This window comes from Megalops cyprinoides, chromosome 5 (genome assembly GCF_013368585.1).
Source record: "Megalops cyprinoides isolate fMegCyp1 chromosome 5, fMegCyp1.pri, whole genome shotgun sequence".
Classification (NCBI taxonomy): Eukaryota; Metazoa; Chordata; class Actinopteri; order Elopiformes; family Megalopidae; genus Megalops; species Megalops cyprinoides.
In genome coordinates, this window is record NC_050587.1 from 12,373,663 (window position 1) to 12,397,190 (window position 23,528).

At 39.5% G+C, this 23,528-nt stretch overlaps 1 protein-coding gene across 6 annotated transcripts in view; it reads left to right on the forward strand.

Moving 5' to 3' along the window:
* Positions 1-2,427: 2,427 nt before the first annotated feature.
* The window catches only part of LOC118777823 (semaphorin-4D-like), a 47,513-nt gene continuing 26,412 nt past the window's right edge, over positions 2,428-23,528 (forward strand). For 3 of the 6 annotated variants that reach the window (XM_036529016.1, XM_036529014.1, XM_036529009.1), the window contains exons 1-2: positions 2,428-2,513; positions 22,167-22,262. In XM_036529016.1, the coding sequence (XP_036384909.1) occupies positions 22,225-22,262 (38 nt within the window). In that variant the 5' untranslated portion in view covers positions 2,428-2,513; positions 22,167-22,224. Of the gene's footprint in view, positions 2,514-11,034; positions 11,129-11,329; positions 11,396-11,573; positions 11,620-22,166; positions 22,263-23,528 lie in introns of those variants that run through there. The other 3 variants (XM_036529012.1, XM_036529013.1, XM_036529011.1) reach the window with 3 other exon arrangements.

Below are 23,528 nucleotides of genomic sequence, written 5' to 3' on the forward strand. Positions count from 1 at the left end.
GTTGCAATTAGGACAAACTAAAGAGAAATTGCATGGTTCATTTCAAATGGAAAGCAAAACATTACTTAAAATGTGGGTGTGTCATTTCCTAAGAGGTTCACACTTGGTAAAAAATGATCTCTAAGAGTGTGGGAGCGTAGGCTATAGGCTTAGGTATGTTACTGATGAGTAATAACAAGTTGCAACTTGGGACACTTGTTAGCACTATGTGAGGTGTTCTTGTTTGTCCCTTTGGGGGATCTCTTCCTTTATAGGTTTGTTTATAACCAGCTGCCCAGGTGCAGTAGTAGTTGGTTGGAACAGGCCGGTGGCAGGATTCAAGCTTGGGCAAGAACTGCGCTCTGCTGATACTGGGTGACTGAAACAGGCACTGGCAATATGTGCACATTGCAGACACCAAAAGCAGATCTGTCCAAAAAGGGACATTCATTCAATAAGTTCTATCCGGACAAATTTACTTCAGCTTAGTGTGAAAAGTTGGGACTGGGCTTAATGAGGGGTTAGTCACATCCATGAGCACGATTGCTTTGGATAAGATTACTTTTTTGGACAGATCTGCTTGAGTGATGACATTATGATTACCTTAGTGCGGGTACCTTGGACAATCGAGGGAGGGACAGTAATCATTACAGCAGATGGTTGTATCTACAAAATAGGTGAATGGAATGACCTATTGGTTATCAGGTCAGTGGGTGGAACAGATGCATCCCTGGAGATTATAGCTAGTTGGTAAATGTTGCGCTGTTTCAGCTGCAGCAGGTGCGAGGCCATTGGGAGCAGAGGCAAACACTCAAGTCTATGGAGATAAGACATGCTTTTATTACAGACAGGAGCTCTGAGTATGGAGGCTGGAGCCTCTCTGTGCACCCTGTTTGACACAAAAGGAATATCTTGTTGCTTTGACAGATTCTGTATCTAATATACCTGTATATGTTGGGTCTCACAGAATTCGATTCTTGCCCCCCTACTCTTCTTGCTGTTCTCCCCTTAGGCAGAATCAAATCAATTTCTGATTGTTCTTTTCTGCCTGCATTCCCGGTAACATGCTGACTGTAATTTCCTCCCTGCAGAGAGATACTATGAAGAGCACACAGACTCAGACCTGGCCAATGACCACAAACAGAGAAGGGACCTAAACTCAGACATGTAGCCTGTAGCAATTAATCAATTAATGCCATGGTTGTCAAGTAATTTTGTACCAGAGGTGACGCAAGAAAAGGTCCTCATCATTTTTACAATTTAGTTTCTGCAGGAGTTATTATTGAATAAATGTATTAACTTCTAGATATTAATAAGTCATTGGAAAAATACAAATAGCTACTAAGCTAGCAACACAGGTTTGACATAACAGAGCCGTGTTTCCACAGTAACAAGGTAAATTAACCAGCATGTGCCTCTTTCTTACCTTTCTGCACCGAGGCAATGCCAGAAAAACACAAGACTACAACAGTGAAGTCTGAATCGTTGTTAATGGCTTCAATATACCGTATCTGCGAATTAGTTGTAAGCTAGTTGGGCAAGTAACAATAGAAAATATTTCCCTGCAAAGCTGATTAGAAAATTAGAAAATGAATACCGAATATAAACATAAACAACTAAATGAGTATATTAGAAACAAGTTATTATATAAATGAAGAGCTTTGCAAATATTGAAAAATATGTAACGTTAACTACCTACAGAACAAACAATGTTTGTACAAAAGGTAACCATCTTTTGGAATGTCGGAATATTCAAGTGTATGATGATGTTAGGTTTAATCACGCACATATTTAGCCTGACAATTCCACGATGTTTCATATCACTACATACCATTGTGGAATAAACCTTACATATGACCTGCAGTTTTATCCCAACAGTGCTTTACTAGCACATTTCATTTGGATGTTCTATAAAATTAAGTGGGTCTGAACCTTCTTGATCTTCTGTTATTTACAAGTGAGGAGGAACGCATCGGAGTAGGATAAACGTTATCAACCCATGTAATACTATTACGTAGTAAACTGTTTCCAGAATCCCCACAATCAGGAAAGAAATCACTGGTAGTGGTCAGCTTACTTTTACGGACAAACTGCACTCTTTCTGTGAATTACAAGTTATCTTTATGTCTACCGTATCAATGTAGGCTGGCCAGCAGGGCAATCGTAACTGTAATCGAGGTAATCGTAACTACTACACTGAACAAGGTATTTTCACTACCCCGCTGTCGCATCGAGAAAAAAAAAATATTATTTTAAAATGAAAAGTGTTTCATTTTTTAAAAGCGCTGTTTGCGACATTGTTACACATAATGAGCGTTTTAAAACGCCCCCCGGGACACTACCTTGCTTGTTTGCTCTCCGCTCCCTCTTCCACCCCTCCTCCCTATCAGGATTGATATCACTGGCGAAATGGGATTTTTTTGAATCCGAGCAGCAGAACAGCCGCCATGCTGGGAGAGACAAGCTTGTCACACTTTATTACTAGCTCCCTGCGCCTTTAACTACCAGAAGGAACGGCAAAGTTTCTTCATTCGGTGAGTACCGTCTAAAACTCGTGGATCTGTTTCACCTGGAGCAGTTTTTTGGGGATTCCGGCGTGCAAAGTTTAATTGTTCTTCAAACTTTATCTCAGAGAGCAACTGCAGTTGTAACTTGCTAGATCGGAGTTTTGCGTGCGGTCATGCTTTGCCCTCTATAGCGGCAGACGTTTAGCTCTGCACTTGTTAGCTAACTAGGGAATTCAACAGGTTTGTTCGTGTGCATCAGGATAGCTCCTAGCTTTACGTTTAAAAATACGTTGTTGGAGGTTTTTCACAGTCCTGTTGTTTCAAGATTTTCGTTTATAATAGAAAGCAATTGCATTCATGATTTAACAAAGTCGCCGGCCAGCTCGATGGTGCTCAGCCAGCGAACTTTTGCTAGCTGGATGGCTAACTAGTTAGCCAATTAATTAGCTTGTCAGCCATCTAAAATGTTTTCAGTTAACTGTGTTTTAAAATTTGAATATACGTTTACATTGAATTGTGGATTTCATTGTGGTTTCTTCATTAATTTGTCGTACGATAATGCAGCATACCGGCGACCTAAAGCAAATCACTTGTATGAATATCTAGTTTAATTTGACTTTAATGATCAGTTTTTGGTAAGAAAAGCATTTGGACGAAGCGTTCTCACACTAAGCCCTTGTCCTATGCTTTAATGTTTTCACGCAGTCTGTTGCATCCAGGGGTCATCTAGGGGTTGCGATCTGTAGCACGCAAGCATAAATCAAGAGCGCTACAACAAACCTGCATGTTGAAATGGGAGGGAAATATCCCCGTAACTAAGAGCGAGCGAAAGTCCAACTAAGCGAGACTGAAGTGCGCAACGGGTTGGGTTAAAAAAAAAGTTGGTAACAGACAAGCAAGGTTAAATCACACGCTCTCTTGCGCTTCTCGATTAGAGGTATTCTGTGCAGAAAGGTGAAAGTATTATATGGAAATAGATGTTAATATAGTATATAAGATCTGTGTTGACAATAACACATATCCTTTGCCATTTGTTCAGCTAGTAAGAAAAACAGATTTTGGTGAAATCCCGTTGATTCACTTTGGAGGGATGAATTCTAAATTAGAGAGACTTGAGACTTCTGTAACCCTTATCACATTCACGTTTTAGCGCACTGATGTTCCCTTTATTTTGGTCTGTTTGAGCTTCCCCATGCCGTATACTGAGAATCTGGAAACTGACGATATATTCAAAATAGTATTTAATAGCTTTTACTGTCTGCTTAACTCTCAACATATCTTTTGATGATCGACTTATTTGTAACACTCTATACATTAGTTATTGGATCTTCAGTCAATAATTCGTTTGGAGTTCACCGCATTATTTCGGCATATGCCGTTTCATAAGGAGCTTTTGCCTGAGGTGTCAACAAGTAATTTATGCTTGTCAGTTTAGATCATTGTCCTCCGATGGGTCAAAGCATGGTAGCCACCCATGCCTTGTCAATATAATTGTAAGCTTTCACTTCAAACTCGCACGTCTGCATGGCAGAATCATGTCACGCATGCCTTCGGGCACTGTGTTGGTTAAGTACAAGATATAATCATGAACATGTCTAGCACAAGAGGACAATTTATAGGGTGAGCCAAAAGCAATTTCTTCTCTCATTAATAATACTTAGAAAGTGCTATTGGGTATGTGAGTATGGTATTTACAGTTAGTACATTTTAGTATTTATATTTATTTATTTGTACAGATGTTAGCCTCTGTTTAGAAATATCCACTTCTAGGACAACATACAATGCATGAGGGGATTCCAGCAAATGAATCTTAAAATGCATTTTGGTAGATAAACAACATGTCAGGTGTGTTCAGAGAATGAAAATATATAAAATACCTAAAACGCTTAAGATTGAATAAATACATTTCAGACAGATGCCTGTTTCGAGGAAGAATGACAGATGTGTGTCTCATAAGAGGGAATCATGAGGGAATAGATGCTGAAGCTTCTTGACAACAGTGATGACTCATGAGAAATTGATTCAGTTTAGGCATCGGGTCTGTGATATTAGTCTTCTGAGACACCTTGATACCTTTTATTTAGTTTAAAGGGTCAAGGAAGGGAGAAGACCCAGGCACAGTAGTTACACCTTATAAACCATAGAGTTCTCTCCATCATTGAGCTTCTCTCAGATGGCTCTAAAGCCTGTCATTAAGACTTAGATGATTTGCATGAAATGTTTTTTTTTTTTTTTTTTTTCCTTTTTCAGGCAGATCACTAACAAACCTCTCTGTTGTATAAAACACTGCCACCATAGAGTTTGCGTAGACAAAAATGGACCTGTTTAGGGGACCTGGATATCAGACTACAACGCTCCGTTTTCTCACCAAACAAGTACAGTGAGGCCTTGTTTACAGCTGCCAAGAGCTTTCAGACTTGACAAAGAGAGGACAAAGAACTTGAAGGAGGGCTGGTCGAACTGTACCTTTACCAAAATACAGCCCTAGGTTTGTGAGAGCTGGCCTGATCTGTAGCAGAAACGGGTGTTGCGTCTTTGGCAATGAATTGTGTTTGTAGAAGCCAAAGGCTCCTGGAGTTTGTGTAACTTTTTGGAGTGGCAGCAGACAAAAAGCTATTCCAGCTTGTGGATTTACGTACCAGTAATTCCCCGCTCCTTATTACCCATGCTTTTTCACTTTTCTGCAAATCACATTCTAAATCCATAATTATGTGCATTAGAAAATGGTTAGATCTGAAATCATTTTGTTTGGCCAAAATTACTTTAAAAATCATTTTCAGTACAAAAAGCCCTTGATCTGACTGTGTTGCCCTTTAAAAATAAAGGTTCCTTAAAAATTAAAAAAAAAAAAAAATGACTCCTCAGGCACAATTAGTACTTGTTCACAAGCAGTTCTGTTAAACTTAAGCAGTAATCATTGATAATACTAAGACTACAGTGTTAAAAAAGATTGATACTTGCTTTTGCAAAAACAGAATGGAAAGAGCATGATCCTTTTGTATGTTTCCCCCCTTTTCCAGGCTGATTGTGACATTGACAATTGTGCGTTAAGCTTGCCTCACTGTCACAACCTCTACACTCATGCAGGAGCACTGAAGCATGGTGACTGCAATCCTTTGATACACTCACGATACACTCATACAGCCAACGGCTGTTTTTCACACTACAAGTCCCACAGTGCACCACAGAAAAATTTGAATGCCACCGGAGGATAGCTGTACCCCTCACAGACATTAGCTGAGCAACTCATCTGACAAGGTATTTGGTGGGTCACTTAAGGGTGCCAGTGATTGGTGCAATGATGGGACCCTAGAGAGAGCCAATTATGTTTTGCTGTTGCTAAACCCCCAGTCATTATCAACCAGTGACTCAGCTCAGATTCAAACTTTTAGTGGACTATAAGGATGAACCTGCACTTGAAACTTTCTGACTGAACCATTCAGGACTCTACCATGGCAGCATTTTTTTGCAAAGTCTCAAGCTGCCAAGTTTTTGCACAGACAGGAGAGTTACATCCATACATCTGTTATACTTCACATAGATTGCATGTATAGCTCTATTAGTTGAGTATAGCTGCCTTGTCTTGAACATATTTGGCATCTGAGCCCTATATGAAGCTTTATTTGAATGGATATTTGGTTTATCAGATGCATTGTGTTTGTTCAGTCAGAATTTGCTTATTGCTGGCAGATGATAATCCTGAGAAGTAACTACCAAGCAGGCATTAGTCATTTCCCCTGTGACTGTCAGATGGGTGAGTTCAGCTGTGTCACTGGTGTGTAGATGGTTTATCACCAGCTATGGAATTCAGTCCTGTTAGAGGAGTTGGGGAAATACATACTAGTCCCATGAGAATGTTATACGTATTGAATGTATGATATCTGAAGGAGGGCTTGATTTTGTTAGCAAGTTGAAATAATGTACTGTATTCCTGTCGGTGCGATCAGTTTCTCACAAGTGCAAAACTATTTTGAACTTTGGAATATTTTGACTGTAAATTTGAAAAACTAATTAAAAAATGAATACAATAAAACTGATTTGACATTGCAGTCATTTTAGGCTAAATTACCTGACCTTTTTCAATCCCATGTCAGACCAAGCAAAACTGTTTTCACATCTGGGACTTGTGTCAGTCTTCTAGGGTTAAGCAACAGGATAGCCTTACCTTGAAGAATCACAGGGATGTCATAAAAAAGTTTCTTTCATCTTAACTTTTGTCTGTTGAAAATATGAGTGTTCCTGGCTCTCTGGATTTTATCTCTTACTGCTCACACCACATATTTTTCCTCTCTGAAGTCTCATCACCAGATGCCCTCCCTCTGGTAACCTTTGACCATGCTCTGCCCTTTTTTATTTGGCTGCATCTCTACTGGTCTGCTTCAGGCCATGCCCAGGTGAATGCTCAGTACACACCTAATGATCTTATCTGTAATTTAGCTCTTAATTGTCCTCGCAAGTTTGCCACAAGTCTACTGTGATTTCTTGTGAGACACCGTGTACATGTATCTTAGCACTTTAGATTATGTAGTGTGTCAGGCCATTTAAGTACTGTATGAGCCGCAAGTGGGTATCAAGAAATCTTGATATTTTAGCTGATTCCTGTTTAGAGCCAGGTGGTGTGAACAGTGAGGGACTGCCAGAAGTCAATGAAAAATAACCATTCAGTACAAAGATAATGTTGCAAAACTATACATTTTCCCTGGGTATTTCTTGAAAAACTACAGCAAAAAGCAGCAAGAGGCGGTGAATAAGAAAGATAAAATGCGAAAGAAGGATTGCCAGCCCAATGATGAACCTGTAGCAGATGAGAAATTTGTTAGCCTCTGGAAAAAGCATGAAGGTTTAATCTGTCTGCAAACGGCAACCACTACAAACAATTAATAGCACAGTAAATGGAATACAATAGCCAGGTGGCTGGTTGGAAGCAGGTGGTGACTTTTTGTGTCCTGGAGTTATGGTAAGTGCTTTACGACCCTGAAAGGCAGCATCACCTGGCCATTGGGCAGCACTGCTTGAGTCCTGTGGTGGTGACACACTGTGTGTTTCACCAGTTTCAAAACTTGTCAGCCTTGGCTTCCCCAATTTTACAATAGCCTAGTTGTAATCGTTGTTTGGTCCATTCACATTCCGCTCACCAATGACTTTTAAGCATTGTAGAAATGTGTAATGGGTTTGATTGTGCTGACCATGGTTCCCATGAAGTGGGGTTACTGAAAGCTCCTCTTACCTTTACATCATAAATCATTGTGAGAGTCACTTTCCTGACTTAATATCTGAGAAGCTCTGAAAACAAGGATGAAAGCTGTGGTTTGGATCAGCAGTTTAAAGGAAGACCAGTTATAAACATTGTCTAAGTGCCATTAAGTTTTATATTGTATATTTTTGTAGACTCTCAGTAGAATCATTTCAGTTCATGTCTTGCATAATTTATATTCCAGTATCATTGTTGACACATGTTTTCTTTACAAACATATTGCCTAATTTTGTGAGGCTTATTAAAACTGAAAGTTTGGAATGCTGTGAATTGCATCAGTGTTAAAGATTCAATTTGAAGCACAAGATTACCATTAGACTTGATGGAATTATGTGAAAAATCTATGCACAGCTTTTTTTAGCATGTAGCCCAGCCCCCTCAGTCATTCCAAAGGTAAATTCGTTTATGGCTTGAGATAAATGAGCCTCGATTTAGACAGTTTAGATGAAAGGGGTTTCTTTGTTGACTGAAATTACTCACAAAAAAACCTTGTCTTCTCCTACAAGCCTTGAATTAGTAGCAGGGTTGTGTGTTTGTGCCTAACTCCTGACTTGACAATAGCAAAATGTGTGGGATTGATTGGAATATGATTCCAGTCATATTGGAATATGATTGCAGTTGTGTTTGAAGAATTTAAATTGGACCCTGATGAAAGCTTGTCTGTCAGGCTATAGGTTTGGGGATTGATACTGCATTTCAGGCTTTGAATTTTGATTTTCTACAAACATTCATATATAAAAAAAAACTCCCCGTACACTGAGTAGAGACACCTGAAGTGTTAATTTTTTGATACTGAAGTGCAAAATCATGACAACCACCATTATGAAACTGAAATGGCTCTTGTTCATTTTATTGGTTAAGATACATGTGAAAGTACCTGGTGATGGATCTTTGTTTTTTATTCTTATCATAAGTGATTAAAACAGTGTCTTTGTTAATGGATGCACGGTGTTCGTGACAAGGTTGAATTTCTCTCAGCTAATGTAGTGCAGAAGCTAACATTGAATTAGTTAGACCTTCTTTTTGTATAGTGGTAAGGGTGAACAGTGTGGTCAGGATGATGTTATTCTGGGCATATAGTCTACAAAGCAAAACAAAAAAACCTTACAATGAAGCTTTTTCACTATGTCATAAACAGCTGTAATGGCCAGGTGCATGTTAAGAGCTGTGTGGGAAATGGCATTGTTTGTATGCTTCAAGAATGTGCTGTATTAGCAGCGATGGTGTAGGCATCTGAAACATGACCCAAGGAGGGCTGGGAACAGCTTGAGACAGGGTCTGCATTATTCTGTCATGGCATATTTATGTGATAATGATACGCCAACTGAGCTGTTAGTGATACAGTTATTCCTCTTAGTGTAAACGTGGCATTGGCTGTTCAGAAAAGGTCAGGGAGGAGGGTTTGGCCTCACGCCTTGTGAAGATTGGTAGAAGTACTGGGTGAATCTCCCCATTCTCTTTAAACCATATGACCACACCATATGGTCTCATTTGAGGATGGCTGGAGAACAAGGTCATCCTTTGTTGTCAGACTGGGACAGTGAAATGGCCTGAGATGGTCGGCTCTCTGCTTTCTTGTGTGGAAAGGCACTGTAAACGGTGCTTTGCTTTGAGCCATTTACAGGAACTGAGGATTTTTTTTTCTTTTCATGGAGATGATTGTGATGTTGATGGTGGTTCCGCCATGTCTGGAGAAAACCCCCCAGCATCCCAAGGCTTGAATTTCCCATCAGACCTGGAAGTAGACAACCACATCTGCAATCGATGGAAGCTCCAGGCTGGTGTGCATTCAAGACTTCTCCAGTAATATAGCTGCCATAACGGGGAGGAATATTTGGCTTTTTTTTTAATTGTCTGATAACATGTGGCGAAGATGTCTAGTTAATGAGATTTAGACCATACTTGGGTTAAAGGTTGGTCCTTTGCTGTGGTTTTAGAAGACTATTTGGCATATTCTGTCACGCCGTCTTAAATGTCTCAACTGAAAGTCTTGTGACAATGTTTATATTATTAATCTAATAACCATGTGACCATTGGCTGTGTGGCCTGTGTGTTTCTCCAAACCACTACCACACCCATCCAATAGGAAACTTTTGCTGGGCATAATAGTATACTGTATCTTGTTAATAGTGTTTACAGCTGATTTATGTATCATCTGGCTCAATTTCCTGATATAAAACAGTGCAGTTATAATTTGTTTTAATTAGTTAATTTGTAAGATAATTACAGCAGTGCTATATTCAGATGTCCAAATGGTATAAGAGTTAGTACGCTTTATCTTTTGTGTCGTTTAAAATCTTGAAAATATTGTTGCAAATTGTCCCACTGACCTTAAAGCTACGTAAACAATCCACAATCCTCTGAATCTTTCAAATACCGCTGTATGCCAGGGTCTTTGCTCAGTGGTCCAGACAGATTATTGAGGGAAAAGGGAGAGCTTATTATTTTAAATTGAGCCTGATCCTGGTACTGCAGGAGTAGGATAAGGTGAATGCTAGGAGCACACGAGTGCATATGCAGGAAATAAACATTGTAGAAACGTAATGGTAAACCAAATAAAACTGTGAAATTTTAAATAAATGCAGAGTTGGTGACATGTGCAAAGGCATATGTACACTGCACCCATTAATTTCTGCAAATTTGAACTATTGGTAATAAAACATGAAAACATGTATAAACTGATAAGCAGGCAGTCTGCAGTGTCATATTGTAAACAAGTGAAGCATCACAATAAAGTGCTCTTGACAGTTTTATGTTTTATTTGTGCTAAAATGTTCCCTCACCTCCACTCTGTGAAACTGGGGCTGCATACAGCACATACTGTCGCGGGGATGCGCATCATGCCCCACAGCTGACGAGCACATCATATCCCCATACCTGAGGTTAATCTCAGACAAGAGTTTGGCACGACGTCCCGCTCCCCGAGTTTTTTTGCCATCCATCTCGGCCTGCTCCCACGGCAGGTCTGTCTGCTCTGCTGTGAACGGTTGTAAATTTGCTTTGTATTTGCATGACGTGGGCAAACCCTGGCTTTTTCGCCGTGCGGAGCCCCTCGAGGGTGGAAGCAGTCCCAGCTGGATCACGCAGCCCTGCACCTTGGGCCACAGTGTGATTTACCGCTGCGCTGAAAAACGGGGCAGCTGGGATACTGGGATTCATTCACTCTGCCAAAGGAGTGCAGAGCAGCCTTGTAAACAATAGTCCTCCCCGTCCCCCCACCCCCCTCCTCCTTTTGCAGGAATTGTGTGCATTGATGCTTTCCAGACACGATATTTCAGTGCTATCGCTCTCCCAATAAGCGGGGTTGACTGCCAGGACAGAGAGGAGCATATCTCCAGTTTTCTAATGTTGCCAAAGAGCTAAGACTGGTCTTCCCACCATATGCAGGGTGAGTTATGATGTGATATAATGATTTTTCTTCTCCTCCTGCTCCTCTCCTGTCCCTTTTTTGGACAGGCTGGCTTTAATAATTAATTGTTGCTGGGGAGAGGGAGAGGAGGGGGAGATGACTTTGCCTGTGATCTGAGCTTTTAATTTCTTGTCATGATTGCCGGTGCTTTTTAGAGGCCATGACTCCTCAGTTGGAGGCTTTGGGAGCGGAGCTTCCTCAGGCTGCCTTGGCCCGGAGAAACATTTGAGATTGCCTCAGCGTTTGGTAAGGGTGTGCTCTCATCCTAATTGTATTTGACTCCATGTGGCTGCATGAGGAGGGCTGCAAAATTGAGGCGGGAGCAACATGGATTATTCCACCGGGCAGTATGCTGCGATGTGAGGTTTAACTGTGTAGAGATACTTTCAGTCTGCAAGTCAATTTAATTTCACTGGGAGGATGACAGGAAGTTTGTAGTTGGATGTCTGTGGCGTTGTTTTGTTTTGCAAGTGAGTAAACAAGACCCTTACCTCTGATTTTCTGCTTGTTTTTCTTGCATGTTTCAGGCAACAAGGATTTCAGAAATCTGTGCGTTTAAATGTTAATGCGCTTATGAGCATTTAAAAAAAAAAAAAATTCACAATGTTTGGTGCGTGACCTATTGTTTGTAATGTGTAGTAGTATTATGCATATTCTTCTGTGTCTACCTGTATATTTTTTTTCCCTAGTGAAAAATATTCAGGTTCATTTCAGTATAATTTTGCTGCAGCAGGTTTTAACACCTGAAGAAAATCTGTTGTGGAAATATGTAGTGCTTTTCGTAATATGTTTGAGAGGGAACATGAACAAATGGTGTGTGTGACAGTTAGGATTGATGGTTTCGTGTTGGAACATGCAGCAGTTGTACCTCAATACTGTGCCGGGTGGTTTCAAACCTGCTTTGGAAAAACTAGTCAGTAACGTAGAAATGTCCTCCTTGGTCATTGTTGAAACTGTCAGTGGCTTCTTCTCATGAGAGTGGTTTGTTGTTGCTTTTTATTTTAGACTTCAGGTCACTCCTGTCACAAGCATGTGAAGTTAGTGGCTCTTTGAGAAAGGCTCAGCTCTTTCTGGAGCAAGCGTTCCCTCCATGAGATCAAAGCCCACTAACATGTGTTTTCAAGTGCTGTCGGACAACTTCAAAGCCTGTCTGCTCGTGCCTAGGAGCTCTCAATTCCTCATAGTCAGTTGTGTAGTTTAGTGGTGGAGCCTTTTGTCATTACAGTGCAATCTTTAAACTCAACTGATGAGTGGAAACATGATTTAACACCTGCTTATTATTCTTCTATGAAAATGAACTGCTGCATGCTAGATTTATCTACATAATGCAGAAAATGTGATCTTCCATAGCAGTCTTTATGCACTATGATTTTGTCTTTCTTTTTAATTCACCTCCTTTTTCATGAGTCATTGTAAAGACTAGTTTTTCCCTCAGTGACATGAGTCAGTGAGGAGGTGGTTTTTGTGTGTGTTTGGGACTGTTCTGTATCGCTTGCATTTAGCCTTGACCACCTGCCCAAACTTTTTTCCACATGTGTCGGGATTGTGTTATTAGGAGCAAAAAGTTTTAAGTACTTCATGCTATTAGTATTAGTTGTAACACTTACTTAGTACTTAGTGATCAATATGAAACAAAAAGCACAGAAATATAAGGTATAAATGATGTACTAAATGATCTCCATATACATGAATAAAGGTTTCTTACACTATATTAACTGCATTACTACTTAAATATTGTGCACGGTTATTCTCTTGCCTTAAATTGAAATGTTTACCAGAGTTGTTTCTCTGACTGTCTGTGTTGTTTCCACTTAACTCCCATCTTACTCTTATGTTTTATGCTCTTCTCCCATAATTTCTGAGTCAGCTGCATTTTAGAATGATGAATGTTGGACTTTAAATTACACAGCCAACCACACATTGTTGTGTACTTCTGCACGAATCTCAGGAGCTCTGTTGAACTCACATGAGCAGGGACAGGAGAATTATTCTGTGCATGTGGCACATTCACAAACAGGGTCACAGGGATTAAGGAGTAAAGTCCAAAAGCTGCAAATACTGGCACATTCTTAATGGCCACATTCAAGTATACTTGGCATGTACTGTTCTGCTTTGAAATGTTCAGAGAGGCCATTCAAGCTTAATTTCTGCAGGTACAGACATTCTTGATAGCAACACACTGCCTGTCTCTGATTTCCTTTATCATGTACATCCATAGTCTTGAAGTTGTTTTCGTCAGTACTGTGTCCGACTCATTAGCGTCCTGTTTTTTTTTCCAGTATAATGCAGTTTACGAAACCTCAAGTTTATGCTGAGCGGTCTGTCCTCCAAGATTCCTCAGAGTTGGTGCAGTTATGCAAGCTTCATGGAATTTTACCTCAAAAAGATGATACAGTGTAACAGGAGACTTACGCTCCATTTCCACAATCTGCGCTGATCATTTCACCAGTTGGATAAACGACTGGGTTATTTACTGTGGCTGAAAACTGCAGAAATTCCAGGAGTTTCCATTCTGTCATGTCGTGTTTGCTTAAACTTAACATACATCCTGGAAGAAATAGATTACTTTATTTTACTGTCCTCTATCTCTGTCTTTCTCTTTTTCTCACCTCTCTTTCTCCATTCTCCACTCTGTCTATCAAACTACCATGCAGTTTAGAAATGTTAGTTGAATTTGTAAAGACAGAGAAAAATAAGTGTGACATTAAGTGAAGGGGTAGTAGCCAGATTCTTCCTCTGCCTTATTATTTTAGGGGTACTGTCAGTGCCACACTGTTGAGCAGTCCACAGCTTTTTTATGGTCTGCTGTTTTAAGGTCTCCAATAGCAGCAGAAAGTACTCAATCACACCCTCTCTCAATTGAATTATTAGAAGATTTATCATTTCCAGTGCATCTGCATTCCTGGAAGGCTATAAATTAGAGGTCAATATAACCACCTGTGTGAATGCACAGACATCAGTTTTAAGTGTTGTACATCCATGTTGTTTTTAAGTATCATGTAGGAGTAATAGGTTTTTTGAAGCAAGATTCACAGTAAGAAAATGCTGATCAACTACACATCTCCCCATATTCTGTTTAAAAGTATGTTTGAAATGTGTAAGTGCACCATTCCATTGTAGAGAGATTAATGGGAGATTCCTCTGGTTCACTCCACGCTCCATACTGTATCAAAAGTGGTTTGATTTTAACACAGGAATTCTTCATAGATTATTTGTGCAGGAAGTGCACAAATGGCAGTAAGCCACAGAAGAATACAGAGACAAATTAATAGCAGAGTCAGATATACTAAAATTGCCTGCAGGAAAGGTTTATCTCTGTACAGTATGTTTAAAGAAATAAATCTGTCAGTGTGCACCTGTTGTGTTATAAAAACATCTTCACAAGTGAAACATTTGTTTCATTTTTGCGTGTGTCTGTTAGTTAATGGAAATTTTGAGCCATGAATGATACAAAAACATAGGGCTGTTGTTACATATATACTTTTTTTTTTTCCCCTAAACCTAAGATTCCTTTGTGGGCAAACGAACCACTTATTCTCATGCCCAGTACTACTTTAACTAGGTCATCATATAGCCAGCATGAAAGGATCTCAGACTGCAAGCTGTTGTCACATGGTTCCCAACAAATATTTGCTGTGACATTTTTTTTTGAAACTGCAATTATCACATTAGCACATCAAAAAGGGAAGAAAGATCACTGAGTGATGTGAAATAAATCTAGCCACCCTGGGTAAAGCAGAGTTTGTGGATAACGCTTCTGAATGTGATGGAATGCAGCTTTTTTTAAGACAGTGAAAATCACTGCTGTATGCATGTGATAAAATACACTTTATTAAACAGTGGGGCAATTACCAGCTTACTACATTTCACCAGAGCTGCCATCTTTAAAGAGAACTGGTAGACATGGTAAACTGTAATTAAGTTGTTGCATTTGATCACATTATCTGAATAATCCAGACATTATCATTCCAAGGAAATGAAGAATCTGTGAATGGCTTTCTATGTGGAGGGAATTATAGCTGTAGATAGCTGCAGTGTTTGCACACTGCTGCAACGGTAGGTCAGAGAAGCCTAGAATGACAAAGGGTACACCAGTTTGACTTATTAACAGTAATGCATGTTTCTGCTGTGCAGTGTTCATTTTAAATGACCAGTTCCCCATAAATTTAAAATTTAATATTGTTCCTGATGTATTCCGTATGTTCCATATGTATTCATATTGAAAAGCCCTTCATTTGTTTTGAAGATTATGAGCACTAGCTCATTTGAATATCTTTCGTGATTTTTTTTTAAGCAGCCTGAGGCTAACTAACCCACATACAAAGCCCAGAATGCACTGGTGCACCCCTCCTTCTCATGAGGTTGTAGCTGGTTACATTTGCATATCACATTGTTGTCATTTAAACAGGCTATGCACAACACTGGTTTCTCCTGTTCATTATTTTTCATTAGTATGTAATTACAGGGCCCCATTGCTTGGCTAAGCTGTAGATGTAGTCTGCTGTTTTTTGATAAGATGGTCTGGGATTTATATCCATTTTTGCAGTGCTCTAGCCTCTTGCTATATGCAACCAGCTTAACGGATAATTCTAAAGACTGGATGCACATGGGAACAAATTGAGAGCGATAACAATTTTTAAGGAACATCAACATTTCATAAAACAAATAGCTTCAATATTTCATGCCAGCCATTTGTGTATTCTTTGAAGGCACATGAAGATTAGTAAAGAAACAGCGCTTGATGTATGCATTGTACATCAGATCAATCCCACAGAGGGACAAAATGACGTGATGCCATATTTATTTCCAGTGTTAAAGGTATATGTCATGTATTAATGAACCTTGGGCATGATAAAACTGTGACGACATCTTTGCAACTATTTGCAACATAACACAACACTCCTATGTAGATATTTGAGTTTCTTCCACCTTCCTCAAATATATTTAACCCTATTATACTGTACATATTACCCTATTTAACCCTATTATACTCACCATTTGCTTTAGGTAGTACACACCTCCTATGTATCTGCAGTAATCTGTTTACTTCAAAGTGACATTTCAGTGGTAGATAACATTTCAGCTCCTTCCATCTCCGTTGTTGAACAATATAGGCTGTCTAGACATGTTCAGTATTTAATGTTGCTAAATGCAGGAGATTGCACTGTTTACTTGCTGTTGTACACGGCAACTTCTTCCTCTGTTAGTTCTGTAAACACACCTACCTGTGCCACATTTAGTACTAGGTAGAGAAATGAACCTAGATGTTATCCATGTCCACCCCACTAACAGGCTGGGCATAGGTGGAAACAGCCTTATAAGGCTGCCTTCAAATGCACACTGATAGAGGTGAGTGGAAAGGGGTTTAAGCTTGCCTCTTCCTTAGACTGCATGCTAAATGCCCTCTGTACAAGTAAAGCTGCCCTGCCCCCTGAAACCTGGTCCTCCAAATAACCCAGGGAATGACCAGTCTCAAAACCTATATCAGAAGAGGTCATTTGATGCATATCAATGAAATATTCTCTTTGGTACAGAAGGGTGGATCCACTCCATTCACACAAGCACATGATTTTAAGCAATGCTAAGTTTAGATGAAAATTTGTCTTAGAATAATGCATGATAGCTATGGGCAATCTGTGTGCTGTTGGTGTTAACCCATTATGGCTGCAAAATTTTAAAACCTAGTTCCTGTACAGTCCATTGCACATCTAAAAAGAAAACAGTGACCTCGTATGGGGAACCTTGGAAGGGTACCTTTAGTATTGATTTAGTTTTTAGCTCGTGAAACCTAAAGTGAAAAATATAAATCTTTTTGTGATAGTGTTTATTATATGTTAATCCTTAAAATCCCAATATTTATAATTCTGTGACATAATTGGGTGTTGTTTGACAGACTCTAGCAATCTCTGTTGGTTCATGAAATCTGTGTTGGCTCACCTCTTAATTTAATAGTAGGGGACCCCCCATACTATTTATAGGAGGAAGGCAGACTTTCCCTATGCGCATACTTCAGTCTATGGTCTGAGATTACACTCCACGGTGTTGTGTACAGAAAGGCACTACGATGATGGAGGGAAACGCACGGCCCAGCAAATTAGGCAGACAGGAATGTGATCCAGGATCTGTGAGTTCTCCCTAGAGACACTGACGCAGGCTCCAAGGCAAGTGGCTGTCTGGAAGCCTGCACAGTTGTCGCTGCAGACAGATGCTGTCGGCAAAGGAGCATTGTTCTTTTTCCTCCCCCTTCTTAATTCAGCTTTGATCATGCTTGTAGGATAACATAGTGTTTGTAGACATGATCTGTAGGCATGTTTGCATTGTTGCCAGTATATGCCCAATCATTTTGGCTATTCCATTTAAAGAAATGGAAAGGCATTTGTAGAAGAGAACAAAGAGGAATCACTATGTTTTGTTATAAAACAGTAATCTGTATTATTCTGTCTTTGTAGTAGTCTGTAAAGCAAAGATTCATAACTAAATGGCCTGTTGAAGGAAGGGTGTCTGAAATCAGTAGCCTGATGATACATTCAGGCTGGGTGAGATTTGATTTACTCTCTTAACTAAAATATATTCCAATATTCAGACAATATTATGGAAGGTAGTGCTATTATTTCTCAGATAAAATGAGTTTATGAAGCATTTGACAGAGGCAAACTGCCACAGTGAACTGTCAACAAACATGATTACTCAGCGATTAGTATAATGGGTAAATGAGTGCAATTGTATGTGAATTTCTGCTTGTAGCTGTTTGTGACAAACTTCACTTGCAGTGTAATGGCCGGCATTGAAATTAGTTCTCTGTGACTCCATTCATGGCTGAATCCATGTCCAATGATATGGTAATGCCACATTGTCAGATTGTGATAAGCAGAGCAACTGGTTTTTATTGTTTAGCAGTGGTTGCAGTGGAAGACCTCACATTTCCCAGCTGAAGCATTGCTGGTTAGTTGGATTTCTCTATGCAGGCACTTCACTCCCAGGGGCTCTTTGGGTAGCCATGACAACAGTTTCCCCCACAAAGCTGGCGACTGCTCCTCCTCATCTTGTAATTGTGAGCAAGTCAGGCATGGCTGCAAGCTATCCTGGGTTGTTTAAATGTTCTTTGTGAGCAAACACAGGGGGTTGTGTTTTGTTCATGTGTTGCAAACTACATAACGATGGGGCTTCTTCCATTTACTTATCTGGTGTATTTAAGAATAATGTCAGTGGAACTACAGGCAAACTTTAGGATGTGGTCAAAAATGACGAAATACAAATTTGAGTAATTTGAAGTGATTTATTGACCGGTTCCACTGACAAATGTTCATCCAGCCAAGTGATGGACAGGGCATAAAATTATTCATCACCACAAAATTGCATCTGTCACGATTTGTGTGAGATGGAAGATAAGAATTTCAAAACAAACAACTTGGGTGGTAAAAAACTGAAGCTATATAACATATTTTCTGAAATTTTTTGAGTTTTGCGAGCTGTTTACTGAAGATACATGTTTAAATGTTAATTGTAGAAATTCTCAAATAAGCAAAATAACAGCAGTACACTTTATCTAAATAGAGAAAAAATAGTTTGCCACAAAAAAACAACCGCAATTAAAATATATTCATTCAAGTAAACAATTCCACTTTGTTTAAAATTGTTTAAAATATATATAAACTGATGCTGGTCATAATTATACACTTTCTAGAATTCACCATGATTGCTGAAATATCCATAATAAATTGTGATAGTTCTGTATGCTAGTCATCATGGTCTGCTCTAGTGAAATATGAGGAACCTTTAATAACTTATGTCAGTTGTTCTCTTCGTATCACTGGATATTAAGGTTTGTCGGCATGTTCTTTAGGCTGTGTTCTACAGGCTGTAGTTTTAGGTAACTGTTGCCAACATGTTTCTATTTGGAACTCTTTCAAGAGTTTGGAAAACTGAAGAGTTTGGCTAAAACTAAAACTAGAATTAAAAACTGCTATGGCAAGGTAGCAGGAATGAGGAAACGTGTTGCTTCCTACCTAGCCATCTAACATTATGCAACATTACCTGCAGCTGACACTCAGCTAGTTATGTAGACATAACTTCAAACAGATCCATCTGCATTCATCTTTATAGTAGCTGACTGGTCACTCCTCTGTTTAATGTTTTAGTCAAAAAAAGCTCGCTAACATGTGTAGCTAGCTAACTCTTTTACGAAACACAACTCATCCTCAAAAATGCACAATAAGCAGGCTAACCTGACATAAAATATACACTATATGGACAAAAGTATTTGGCCACACCTGTTTTTCAGGGTTTGGGCTAGGCCCCTTATCTCCAGTGAAGGGCAATCTTAATGCTTCAGCATACCAAGACAAAGTTGGAATGCTATGCTTCCAACTTTGTGGCGACAGTTTGGGGAAGGCTCTTTTCTATTCCAACATGACTGTGCCCCAGTGCACAAAGCAAGGAATACAAAGACATGGTTTGATGACTTCGGTGTGGAAGAACTTGACTGGCCCGCACAGAGCCCTGACCTCAACCCCATCGAGCACCTTTGGGACGGAAATTGCGAGCCAGGCCTTCTCGTCCAACATCATTACCTGACCTCATAAATGCTCTACAGAATGAATGGGCACAAATTCCCACAGAAACACTCCAAAATCTTGTGGAAAGCCTTCCAAGAAGAGTGGAAGCTGTTATAGCTGCAAAAGGGGGACCAACTCCACATTAAAGTATATGTATTTGAATACAATGTCATTATAATGTAATGGTCAGGCGTCGGAATACTTTTGTCCATATAGTGTAGCTGTCTGTCATGTAATGATATCATGATGCAATCTGTCATGTAATTAAGCAACTCACATTTGAAAGACTATGAATGTCATTGATAACATTTACGTTAATGGTTGTTAGACTGACTAGATTTACAGAAATGTAGCCTGTTTCAATTTATATTGTGTAGAGAGACTGAAGAAAAAAGAGAGATTGAAAGCTGTGTATTGAAAGATAGACAGAGCAAAGGTAACTTTGTAGCTGTCTGGCTAACTAGCTAATGAAAACATTCAACTAATCAATGCTTGGAGTTTGATCACAGCAGACTGATGTTGATTTTTTGCAAATGTAACTCTTTGGAATGGATTTTACACAGAATAACAAATTGTTCAAAGTACAGCTCATCACTAGAAGTTCTAGTTCTTTGTAACAAGAATTAAGCTAACAGTGTATCATACAATATTTAAGTGGTTTAGACATCTCCTCTACCTGCTGATGTAAAAACTGGAAGAAAATTAGAAGGCAGGACTGGTGGTGGGGGCCACATTGTGGCAAGGCATTTGGCAAGGCATGTCATCTGAGTACACAGCTCCCTGGCTACAGCCAGATACCTGCCAATTACACACATTTTCAAATGAAGTGAGAAAATTAACTTTTTGCAGCAAAATCATAGGGCAGAAGCCAATGTACATTTGAGGACAGAGCAAATATTTTCTTGGGAGTGCAACTGACAACACCTACTACACTCTTATGAAACCTGAAAGAAGACCAGACAGACTTTGCATTATATTAGAAAGGATGAGGCCACAAATAATGAAAGATACCCCAGATACCTCAGTTACTCTCTGAGAGATTAAACAAATAAGCCAAATATTGCGGTCATGTTAATAAACTGACAACAAAAATCTTGAAGAACTCTGTATTTTCAGTCCACAGAAAGTCATCTAACACCAAGCATCTCTTGCCTTAGGCGTTGGTGTTGGATGCTAGTACAGGAAGTGGTCCCTTCTTGACCTGGGAGGGAATGCAAGTTCCTCTGCTTGTTGACTGGCAGACATTTGCACTATTTCCTTGCATGCAAGGTTTGAATAGTCCCCGTGAACATCAAGTGATTGTAGTCAGGATTCCAGTCATTCCAAGGGAAGAGTTCTAGGAACTCTTGGTTCGTCCCTGATGACACCAGTACCTTCTCCTTCAGCTGTTCATAATGAGGCAAAGTGAGCATACTGTTGATTAATAGGGAAATGCCAGTCAAGCTGTTGCTGCACTCCTCAACAATGTGGTTCATTCTTTAATGCAGCTGGATGTATGAAGGTTGCTGGTTTGATTTCTGGGTGGGGTGTTGCTTTTGTGACCTTCAGCTAATATGCTTAACTCAAATTGCCTCAGTAAACATCCAGCTATATAAATGATGTGTAAGCTATGTAGGTTGCTATGGAGAAGAGTGCTTGTAAACTATCTATTATGATACTCCATTTGAGCCTCTGAAATGTCCACAACAATGAGGCGAATGGCCATCTGCACTTGTCCTTTTTGTGCATTTGTATTGATTTTTTTATGGTGAATGTATTGCTAATTCACATTTGTCCACTGGGAAGTTGTAAACATTAATAGCTGTTAGTTTCATTTCACCAGAAAACAGTCTTTATTATTAGCAATAGTAACGCATGTTTTTTTCAGTAAACCTATTTTGCTAAATACAAAATGTTTGCAAACTAAGAGAGTTGGGTACACTACATGAAATGTGTTCAAATTTGATGTTCACAGCTCTTGCAAGTATAACTACAGTTCACGTGTAACATGTGTAACAGTAGCTGGACTGAAAAATAAATGCTTGACATAACCATAATACTAATAATTTTTTCCATATTATTTGATTTCTCATGTTTGTGCCTTTTTAGAGTGTTTTCTAAAATTACTCAAAATGTTCAGTCCTAGCTGCAATATAGATGAGTGGAACATACTGGTGAGCATGCAGACTAAGTCTGAAACAACTGCAGGTTAAAATCCCATATGAGTGTAAGCAAGAAGCCAAGAATATCAGTGAATTTTTCATATTTTTAAAGTCTTAAAATATGTTTTACTGTAGTTCAGTCTGCAATTAAAATAATTACATGTAATCCTTTACCTCAAACCCACAATGTTTATCTTTGATGAAAAGTTTCAAAATTGCTGTGAATAGTATGATTAGATGTGAAGGTGAATGCATCAGATATTGTTTGTGTGTGTGTGGTTTGAATGTTTCTCTAGTTGAATTGTATTTCTCTACTTACAGGTGAGTTGGAATTATCCTCAGCTGCATTCATCTATCTCGGAGTCTGCTGAAAAATTTCATGAATCCGTATTCATTAGCTGAAGTCATGACGGACAAGTAAGTTGGTGCTTTATTTCTTCCAAGCTGGTACATTGACATGATACAGTATGCTCAATCCCTGTGTTGGTGTCCGTTAACCTGAAGCATTTTGCACGACGATACTACGCAACTACGACAATATCATTTTCAGGGGGCTTCTACACCCTTCCCAGACCCTCAGGCATAGAGGAGCAGAGGGGATATAAAGAGTCTTTTTTTTTTTTTTTTTGGTCCCTGTGAGATGCATGTCATTTGCATGAGGCTTCATTTGCATGCTCATTTACTCTGGTATGTTTGCTGTTGCTGCTGACTGCCTTTTGTTTTGCTGGCAGAGTTATTCATTTGGAAAGATTGAACCCATGCCACCAGCTCGTAGCTTGTTCCTGGGAGTTGGGAGTTCTCAGAGCAAACAATGAGCAAAAAATAGGCCATAGAAATTAGTGCAAGTTGCAACTCCATTGTGGCATGCAGCTAATTGGGAATTGAAACGACAGAAACGTGCAGATGCATGTTGGGCAATCTAGTGCAGTGCACATTGTCTAATTGGTGTAATTGACTGAATAGTCCACATTAAAGGCTTGTTTGGAATAATTACAATGGAGCTGAAGCAAAGCATTGTTTATATATTCTAACATTGTCTTCCATATGTCAGCCACATACATGTTGCATGTTTGCATTTCTTTTATTTTTTATTGTATTAGCTGTGCCTCTAAACTGGATACTGAATCAAACAGTCAAACAAGCTTTCGCAGTGGTATGAGAGAAGCAGCCCACTCACATTCGGGATTTGATTCCGTAGCAGCTCTACAGCAGTCCAGTTCCTTACCCTCCACACAACAACTGTATTGCTTAACATTTATGAGATGCATTCTTGTCTTCAAGCTGATTGTCTATTTACAATTAAGTTATAGTTCCACGAAAGTCTCTTTGTTGACAAAGGGGGCGGTTGTCATAATGACAACAGTTGGCAGAGTAGGATGAGTCTGTATTTTTGCCCTCTGACAGTCAGCTGATCACGTCCATGTCCCAGACTGCTGGAACAGGCGCATGGCAATACGCTGTGCACTCAGTGGTGCATTTCTCAATGGCTAGCTGTGTGGAGCCCTGTCAGCACAGTCCAGTCCAGCAACACACTGGGCTGCACCTGTTCCACGCTCAAACATAAAGGGGCATTAACCCTTAAGTGTAACGGCACTCTTGTAAGGGCAAGGTGAAGAAATCTTGTCTGGTGCCATTCACAATCAAACTTTAATTTGCAGGGTTTGTGGAGTGCTGGCCACACTG